Genomic DNA, 9,690 nt, shown 5'->3' with positions numbered 1-9,690 from the left:
ATATATATGGTGTGGTGTTGATATGAACTTTACCATGTATATGTGGTGGGCATCAATACATACCCATGCATAAAAAAAATCTACTCAAAAAATTATTTTATAAGTCACACATGTAATTTAAGCAATTTTTTTTTTTGCAAGATTTTTTAATAGATCAACCATCATAAATACACCTCCCCCCAAATTGCAATCATAAATTGCTTGCCACACTGTCACTAGATAGTTTAGGTATACACTTATTAGCCACAATCTATATTTCTATTTACCCAGCTTGAAATTGAAAATACTATTCCTCTTTATAGTACTGAATCAATGCTTCTATTGGCAAAAGCCATAATTTAAATTAGTTTTGTACATTAATATTTCGTGAAAGTTTGTGCTCATAAGTTCTTAGTCAAGAATGATGGTTTCTAATGGAGAGGGCCTCGTTCGAGGCACTTCTTGGCCAATGCAGCAAAACAAAGGCGCTACTGAGAGGCAGGAAAGCTCACGAGAAGCTCAAGGCTCATGGCTTCCATCACGAGACTTACATGGGCAACCTCCTCGTCCAAATGTATGGAAGCTGCGGGGCTCCACAAGATGCCGCACTGGTCTTTGATTCGATTGCACAGCGCAATGTCTTCAGCTGGAACAATCTACTAGCGGCTTACACTCACAGTTGGAACTTGCGAGAGGCGGATATAATCTTTAGAAAGATGGCTCAGCACTCGCTGGTAACTTACAGCACCATGATCACAGTGAAAGCAAGAGCGGGGAGTTTAGAGGAGTCTAGGGACTTGTTTGATCATCTCCCCGAAAGCAGCCTTTCTTCTTCCACAACTATGATGATAACATACGGGAAAAAGGGAAATACCAGTGACGCAAAACAAATCTTTCATGCTACAAAGAACCGAGACGTGGTAGCATGGAATGCAATGTTGTCAGCGCTTACCCAAAATGAAGAACTTGAGGACGCAAAACTTTTTCTACAAAGAATGCCGTTCTACAACGTTGTGACTTGGACAGCCATAATATCAGGCTACATATACAGTGGCAACATTGGACACGCAAAGGCATACTTTGACAACATGCCGGAGCGAAGCACCATCACCTGGAACTTGATGATCTCGGCATATGCCCAGTGCGGGGATTCATGTCAATGTAGACGTCTGTTCGACAAAATGCCCGGAAGAACTGCCGAATCGTGGAACTCAGCAATGCAGGCTCTAGCTAAAGCTGGAAGCGTAGAGGAAGTAGCAAAGATGTTTGAGCTTATGCCGGAGCGAGATATAGTTTCATGGAACGTCATGCTGCTGGCTTCCAAGCAGCTCAAAAACGCCGAGAGCTTGTTTGCGAGCATGCCTCCAGGACGAGACGTAGTCTCTGGAAATATCATGCTAGGAGCTTATGCCAAGGCTGGACGAATGGATCTCGCTGATAGCTTCTTCGCAAGGATGCCACAGCACAGCTCCGTGTCGTGGAACGAGATGATCCAAGCGAGCGCCCAGCTCAGCGATGCCTCCTACTCGAGCTTGCTTTTTGCGATGATTCCGGAGAGAACTGTGGTCACCTGGACGGCGCTGCTTTGCCTCTACGCACAGAACCGCTGCGTGGAGGACGCTCGCTTCTTCGTCTTCGATAAGATGCCGCAGCGAAACCTTGTGACTTGGAACTCGATGGTGGCAGCATACGCACAGCTTGGAAATCCGGCGGAGGCTCTCGAGCTCTTCAAGTCCATGGATTTGGAAGGGATAACTCCCAATGAGATCACGTTCTCGACCGCCATCGACGCGTGCACAACGCTCCACTGGTTTGAGCTCGGCAGGATCATCCACTACGATATAGTTGCCGCTGGAGTGGAGCCAGATGCGTTCCTCGCCACTGCATTGGTGAGCCTCTATGGAAGAGCCGGATCGCTCTCCACCGCGAGAGCACTTTTTGAGAGGAATCCGAACAAGGTGGTCGGGTCCTGGAATGCGATGATCACGTCCTATGCCGACAACGGGCTGGCCGGAGAAGCACTGGAGCTGTTTAGCGCGATGCAGATCCATGGAGTGGATCCCGACCACGTGACTTTCAAGAGCGTCCTATCGGCTTGTAGCCATGCTGGGCTGCTGCTCCATGGTGTCGTCAACTTCGGCTCCATAGAAATGGACTTTGGTGTAATGCGAACAGGAGATCACTATGAGTGCGTTATTGATCTTCTCTCGCGATCTGGAATGCTGCAGCAAGCTGAGGAGCTCGTTGCCAAGATGCCGTTTGAACCGGGATGCTCGGCCTGGAGGATACTTCTCGCTGCATGTAAGAGTCACGGCGATGCTAAGAGAGGGGAGTACCTAGGCAAGCAAGTGCTCGAGCTTGACGAGGATGGCAGCAGTGCTTCGCCTTACATCGTTCTGTCGAGCATCCACTCTCAAAGTGCCGAGGTTGATCGAGGCTTATTGGAAACCTGCTCCTGTGAGTGAGATGAGCTTAAAACACTTGTGGTATTTTTCTCTATAGTTGCTCGAGAGATTCAGGCTTGGGCAGCTTAAGCTTGAGGAACGACTCAGGAACTCCACCGGTGAGTTCAAGGAACAAAGAAAGGCTTAGTTCAACAGAACATTTTAGGTTGGAGACCTTGTGATGAGGTACTGTAGTAGGTTGAACAAAACTTGTAGGGAGAGCCTATGATACTTATTAGCATATTTGGGTGGCAAGCAAGAGTGAATGTGATGCCATTCTATATTTGATTATGAAACAACAATTTTGGGCTGCAAACAACCCATATTGTGGGATTATGTGGCAGTAAAAAATTTTAGTCAACCAAACTACATACTGAAGTATGTCTCTTATCTTCAACATTTCCCTCCTTTTGATGACCTCATCCAACCTTGCCACCTTTTATTTCTTGTCACTGTATGACTTTGCCACCACCTTTTCTATCATTCCTACCACCTTCCAAAGGACTACATAAGGAGAGCTGAGAATAAAAGCCCTGTTTAAAGAAAAGCCTCACTGGAACCATCTATCCATCAGGCATTGCCTTACATCCTCACTGAGCCTCTCAGCCGAAGTGCATCTAACCATGAGTATATCTTGAGTATCAGCAGGGTCCTTTCTTCAGCAGCTTACATTTGGGGCATATACGACAGTGCACAAGAGGAAATCATGTCTATGTCGCCCTCATCAGTGTTTTGTCAGTGCCTTTGCTCAGATCCATGCTTGAAAACCGAGTCACAACTCTGGCCAGCAGCTTGATAGAGGCCTCTGTTGAAACTTCTACCTTCAAAGTGTGGTTGTCCACTAGCTTGCACTTGCTGGAGAAGCACATAGGTGGCAAACCTTGAAATCCCAGTGAAGGGACTTGTGCCAAAGTCACGTGTATCTTGAGTAGCTAGGGCCAAAGAACACAAACCTGTTCATCATCACCATGTCCTCTATCATTGTAGAGAAGCTGAAGGTTTGCCAAAGTATTCGTGACATAATCCTCTTCATGTGGAAACTCCACCACTGTCAACCTTGAAGAAGCTCCCAAGAAGAACCACCTGTCATAAAGACCAACAATCTTGAAGCGTTTGCACACGACACCATCACTATAAGCTCCCAATCCCTTGCAAGAATCACCTTACAAAATGAGGAGGATCTCCTCCACCTTGCTCCAGCTCACCACGTCCATGGAGCAAGCCCCAAAACCCATGTGAGGCTTTCTTCTTAGTCTAGAGTGTGTTGTTCTTTGATTCTTCCTCTTGAAACTATAAAAGTAGTTAGTGGCAAAGAGGGAAAGCATGGCAGCCCCAGGAAAGTTGGAGAGAGGAGAGATCAGTGCTCAATGCCCCGCTGATGGAAAACGAGAAATTTTCTTTGGATGGTGAGCTTTACAATTTCTTGCCATTCCCAGCCTTTTCATGTGGGAATGGCAAGAAATTGATACCCCAATTGATACCTAAGATCCACATGATGCGGTTGGATGTTCCGTAGTCACAACCGCATGCTTGTCCTTCTCCATTTCCGCACAAAGTTCCTGCTCCTATTCTTCTTGTTACTCGAGAGATGAGTGAGTTCTCAGAACACTTTCTTGCATGGTGGAAGCGGAGTGCCACACAGTCCGGGATTGTCTGTGAATGCCGCAGCTGGGAAGCTGCGGATCTTCGGTCCCTGTGGTATTTTCCCCGATAGAGAGTTGCTCGAGAGATTCAAGAATCGCAAGCTGGGCAGCTTCAGCAACGACTCAGGAACTCCACCGGTGAGTTTGTTCGATGACAAGTCGAGAGACTCCAGCGACGTTAAGTTTCCGACGCTTGCAGGAATGCCACCTTGGAGCTGGTTGTGCGAGAGGTCAAGCGTCTTGATCACTTTGAGGTTGGCTATCTCTTTCGGAATGCTACCCGTGAGCTTGTTCTTCGATAGATTGAGGTAGGACCAGCTGTCCTGGGTTCTACTCGGAGGTGGAGGGATCTGACCACCCAGCTGGTTGTCGGAAAGATCCACGAACTCTAGAAATGACGAGTTAGAAGAGAAGATTGGACTTACCGAGCCGGACAACCTCGTTGAGCGAAGATCCAGTCGAGTCAAGACGGAGTACTTGCTGATGTCACTGCTCAGCGGGACGGCCAGAGGATTGAACGACAGGTTGAGATGGTACAATCCAGAAAAGCTGCTCGATAACGTTGGGAGCTGTCTCACTTTGATGGTGTTCATGGAGAGATCGAGGACGCCCAAGTTGAGCTGGGAGAGAAAAGATGGCAGCTCCTCGATGCCACAGGAAGCGAGAGAGAGCCGGAAGTAATTCGCACGCAGTTTTGACAGCCAGCCCGGGACGGTGTGGAGATGAAATTGGTTGTAAGACAGGTCGAGAGTGGCGAGCTGCGTCTTGGAGAGGTCGGGAAAGCTTCCAGCCAGCTTGTTATGGGCGATGTTAAAGTCTGCAAGGCTGCGGAGCGACCCCAAGGAGCTTGGAACTTCACCGGTGAGCTGATTCAAGGATAAGTCGATGACGCTCAAGTTGACGAGGCTGCTGCTCCCCCATGAAACCGGAATGGTACCACTTAGCTCATTTTCCGACAGCCAGAGATTTCGTAGTGACTTGCAGTTGCCGAGCGACGAAGGCAGGCTTCCAGTGAGCTGATTGTCGGAGAGATCCAGCACTTCCAACAAAGATAGCTTCCCAAGGTCCGAAGGAACAGGACCAGCGATCTTGTTGTGAGCCAGTTGCAACTCTTTCAGCGTTGAGATGGAGACGATCGAGCCTGGAATGGAGCCGGTAAGCCTGTTGCTTGATATATCCAGCTTCTCGAGACGGCGAAGGTCGCCAAACGAGGATGGTATGCTGCCTGTTAGCTGGTTGGACTCGAGACGAAGCTCCCGGAGATTTTTCAGCGAGCCGAGCTCGAAAGGAATTGCTTGAGAGAGCTTGTTCCCCTCGAGGTAGAGCTGCGTGAGCCTGGAAAGAGCGCCAATGGCTGCCGGGATGGGACCAGTCAGGTTGTTTCCATCGAGGAAAAGCCTCTTGAGCGTCGAGATTTTGCCGATGGAAGCAGGGATCTCCCCGGAAAGACCAACTAGCGAAGAAAGTGCCAAGGACTCGAGAGAGGAGAGCATACCGAGCGAGGGAGAGATCGATCCGGTAGCACTTTCGTAGCCGATGGAATCGCCGGCATCGTAAGGATCGATGATCTCCAAGGAGATGACTCTTCCAGTCTTGTTGTTACACCTGATAGTTGGCCATGAACAGCACTGTTTGCCTGTCCAGGCCTTGAGCCTCCCCGAGCTGATAGTGATAGTGGATTTGAAGTCGAGCAAGGCCTTGAGGTCGTCCTTGTGACACGAAGCATTCAAAGCCTTGGTGAATTGATCTGTTGCTGCAGCCACTGAAGAAGCACAGATCAGCGCTAGCAAGAAGAGAGTTGAAAGAGACGAACGATTTTCCATCTTAACTTATGCCTCAACACGAAGCACTACTTATATGCCGAAGGTCAGTCAGTACGTGTCGATAGGGATAAGTGATGAATGATGGTCGTCCTGTAGCCATTGGAGGGCAAGAAACTTATGTCAGTCAACATTGTTCTGCTCTAGAAAATGTATTATTTACCGGATCTCCGACATAAAAAGCTGTCAAGAGAGTTCCGTCCGTGTTTGGCCTTGACTCTGCAAGCAAGAAGAAAACAAACTTGAAATGGAACTGCTTCAAAAAGATTTTACCAGCAATCACCACAGGAACATATTCCATTTCGGAAAATGTGTAGCCGGGTGTCTCTGACGATCACGGTCCGCTGCTCCAGCTTAGAGATAAGAGCAGTAGTTGCGTGGCATTCCTCGCAAGTCTTGTAGTTGTTTACGACTCGAACCGGTGCTCCAGGAGGAGAGCTCAAGAGAGCACATGCCACCGCAAACTTTTCCGTGTGTCCACACAAGGCGAGATCGTTATCATGGCCGCCACTTCCACACTGTTCTCCGTTTCCTTGTCCTCGCTCCAGATTATTAAAAAGATCATCCAGCTTCGCTTGAATCTTCTCAGTTAGTGGATGCCTCTTGTCACCCACAACGAAGACGTGCACTCTTCCTTTCCTATCCGTCCACCAGCTCTGTCCAGATCTTCTCAAAACTCCAGCAGTTTTTCCCATTTCCTGGATCTCCCCAACCTTTCCTGCCAATCCAGCAGCACTGTAGACGTTCGCCATGAGGGCGTAAGCCAGAGTGTTCTTGCTGTCCATCTTCATCACCTCCTCAAATGCGAACCTCCCAACTTCTGTGTTCTTCCACTTCCAGCATGAGCTCAATAGAGCCGTGTAAATCACCACGTCTGGCTCGCATGCCATCTTTTTGACCATTGCCACAGCTTCGTCCAGTTGATTGGCACGCCCCAGTAAATCCACCATGCAAGTGTAATGCCTGATGCGAGGAGCGATGCCAAACTCTGAGCTCATTCTCCGGAAGTAACCTTTCCCCTCTTCAACGAGGCCGGCATGGCTGCACGCGGTAAGAACCGAGAGAAAGGTGACCTCGTTTGGTCGCAGCTTGTCCTCTTGCATTTTCTCGAACAGATCAAACACCCGCTCGCTATCGCCCTGACAACTGTAACCTTCGATTAGAGAGCTCCATGTCACGAAAGTCTTGTGGGGAATTGAATGAAATACCTTTTCCGCATCGACTATGCTGCCGCATTTTCCAAAGAAATCGATCAGCGAGGTGGCTACAAAGGGATCCTCGCCAAAGCCAGCCAGCATGAGCTCATCCTGCACTCGCTTCCCGAGTTCTAGCGCTGCTAAAACGCCACAGGCCTTAAGAACTGCAACAAAAGTCACAGCATTTGGTAAGCATCCTTCATTTTGCATACGACAATAGTACCTGAGAGCAGCGTTTGGAAAGCCACTCTGAGCGAGCCCCAGAATGATACAGTTCCACGAGACCATGCTCCGTGCCTCCATGCTCTCAAAAATCCTGCAAGCATCTCCAAGGCTCCCACATTTTGCGTACAAATCCACCAGGGAGCTCTCCACGAACACGTCTAGCTTCTTCACAGTCTCCACAGCTTGAGAGTGAAGAGCTCGGCCTCGTTTGAGCGACTCAACCTTGATAATCTTGCCATCAACTTGCTTTCCATCTTCTTTCCCTGCCAAACCAGCGCAAGCCTTGAGAGCAGCGAGAAGAGTAATTCTGTTCGCAGCCACACCACCTTCGTCCTTCATGCTCGAGTACAAGTCCAAAGCAGCTTTCTCCTCGCCACTCTGAGCGTACCCGAGAATGATCGAGTTCCAGGACACCACAGTCCGTTGCGGCATCGTCTTAAACACCTTGTGAGCGTCCTCCAAGCTCCCAAACTTCGCATAGAAGTCTATCAGAGCGTTCGAGACATAAGCGTTGCGCAGGGCTCCACTCTTGTCAGCTTGAGAGTGAACACTTCGAGCCTTCTCCAAACTCTCGGCTTTGACGAGCTTTCCCGACACAAACTCGCCTTGCTCTTCCTCTGCCAAGCTTGCACAGGCCTTCAGCGCAGCAAGAAGAGTGATAGAATCCGGCTCGTAGCCTTCCGAATTCATACGTGAGAAGAGTTCCCAGGCAACTTGGCCATCCCCTTTCTGTGCGTATCGAAGAATGAGGCAGTTCCACGACTGGACGCATCGGTGGTGCAAGCTCTCAAAAACTTGACGAGCTTCGTCCATGCTCCCACACTTCGCGTACATGTCGATCAAGCTGGTTCCCACGAACGCGTCGAGATCATCACCACTCTTTGCTGCTTGCGAGTGAATCTCTCTCCCTCTCTTCAGCCACCCTGAGTTCCCTCCACCACCATTTCCAGAGTTCTTGCCATCTCCAGCCAAACTAACGCAAGCCTTGAGTGCCGCTAGAACAGTGACACGATTTGGAGCACACTTTCCCTGTTCCTGCATTCTCGAGTAGAGATCCAGAGCTGTTCTCCCATCACCGCCTTGGACGTAGCCTTGAATCATCGAGTTCCACGACACCACATCGTGCTTCTCCATGCTCTCGAAAACCTTGCGAGCTTCCACCAAGCTCCCACACTTGGCGTACATGTCCACCACAGCGCTGGCCACGAAAACACTGGAAATATCCCCACTCTCCACCAAATCTGCGTGAATCTTCCTCCCAGCCTTGAGGTCGTTCGATCCCCGGCATACCTTCAATGCGGCTAGAGTAATCCCGATCCCCGGCTTCTGCCCGAGCTCGCGGATCTCGTGATACGTCGCCAGCGACTCATTCGATCTGTGGAAACCCTTGCTGGAGCTGGAGCATCGAATCCGGCTGGGACTAGTCTAGACGAGAGAGAAATAGTGTCGTATGGCGGCTAGATCGATCGAAAATGAGAAGCATACCTGGATCAAGCAGCCGCAAAGGCTCAATCTTCCCTGCATTTGGAGGGCCCTAAAATTTCCTGTCTTTAGGGCTCTTGGATTTTTATTTGATAAGGGTTTCCCGCCTTAGGATGGTCTCTGTCCGGAATTTTTATAAGGGTTTCCGGCTTTTTCATTGTCTTCTGTCTACACTATCCATTAGGCCGTCGGCATGAACGAAGGGCGTTGTGGATCCCAGACTGCTTCACTTTCAAGGAGGATCCTCTACCAGGTAATAAACTGAGGATTGATTAGCCTTGAAATGTTCGAAGGCCAGAGAAAAACTGCAAAACACAGACTCGCAATTTGACTCGGCTGAAAGTTTTGGCGGTGGTGACAGCGTAGTGCAGCCCGTGAAGATGACGCTGCACACACTTGTTCTGGCAGCGGAGTGCATGGCTGCTCGAATAGCCCGGCTCATGCAGGCGTTTGCTCATGACTTCGAACTGCCGGAAGAGTCTGTTGGCCCCCCAAAAGGCCAAACGAGTTTCTGTTATACAAGTAACTTCTTGAGCAATGTCCAGTTTTCTGGTCTCGCATGGTGAGCTTGCTCTTTCTCTTGTGGTTTGATTCAGTTACTTAGTTCTCTTGCGTTGTGTCATGACAGATGGATTGGATCGTGGAGTGTGTGGATGAGGATGTCCATATCTGTCTCCTGAGGTGGAGGATCTGGTGTCGAGGTTTGCCGACAGAGGGCCAGGAAAGGTTAAACAAAGCTGACGCGAGCATGGATTGCGCTATGCTTGCATAGAGTTGCAAACTATGCCGGCTGTGCAAAGAGTTGAGGCAGCGCTTCAAAGTCCAGGCAACGGTGGTGTGCAACAACAGTGCCAGGGTGGTGGCGGAGATGAGGAGTGAATTGTCCGTGTTTGTGATTCAC

General features: G+C 49.5%; 3 protein-coding genes across 3 annotated transcripts; 1 reads left to right on the top strand and 2 right to left on the bottom strand.

The window, feature by feature from the left end:
• Positions 1 to 413: 413 nt before the first annotated feature.
• On the top strand, positions 414 to 2,444 carry LOC9657401 (pentatricopeptide repeat-containing protein At2g33680). Its single transcript, XM_024679101.1, has one exon. It carries the CDS (start codon positions 414 to 416, stop codon positions 2,442 to 2,444), a length of 2,031 nt encoding a protein of 676 aa, XP_024534869.1.
• A 1,579-nt stretch (positions 2,445 to 4,023) lies between these two features.
• LOC9658064 (LRR receptor-like serine/threonine-protein kinase FLS2) lies at positions 4,024 to 5,889 on the bottom strand. Its single transcript, XM_002974180.2, has one exon. It carries the CDS (start codon positions 5,887 to 5,889, stop codon positions 4,024 to 4,026), a length of 1,866 nt encoding a protein of 621 aa, XP_002974226.2.
• On the bottom strand, positions 5,870 to 8,854 carry LOC112347750 (pentatricopeptide repeat-containing protein At3g12770-like). Its single transcript, XM_024679100.1, has 5 exons — positions 8,793 to 8,854; positions 7,095 to 8,732; positions 6,170 to 7,025; positions 6,050 to 6,105; positions 5,870 to 5,979 (listed from the first exon to the last, which is right to left on the bottom strand). The coding sequence occupies exons 1-5, from the start codon at positions 8,829 to 8,831 to the stop codon at positions 5,938 to 5,940; spliced, it is 2,631 nt and encodes an 876-aa protein (XP_024534868.1). The 5' UTR covers positions 8,832 to 8,854; the 3' UTR covers positions 5,870 to 5,937.
• Positions 8,855 to 9,690: the final 836 nt, after the last annotated feature.

Source organism: Selaginella moellendorffii, unplaced genomic scaffold (assembly GCF_000143415.4).
Source record: "Selaginella moellendorffii unplaced genomic scaffold, v1.0 SELMOscaffold_24, whole genome shotgun sequence".
Taxonomy (NCBI): domain Eukaryota; kingdom Viridiplantae; phylum Streptophyta; class Lycopodiopsida; order Selaginellales; family Selaginellaceae; genus Selaginella; species Selaginella moellendorffii.
Note: the sequence above shows the minus strand (reverse complement) of the source record. Positions and strands in the feature narration are given on the sequence as shown.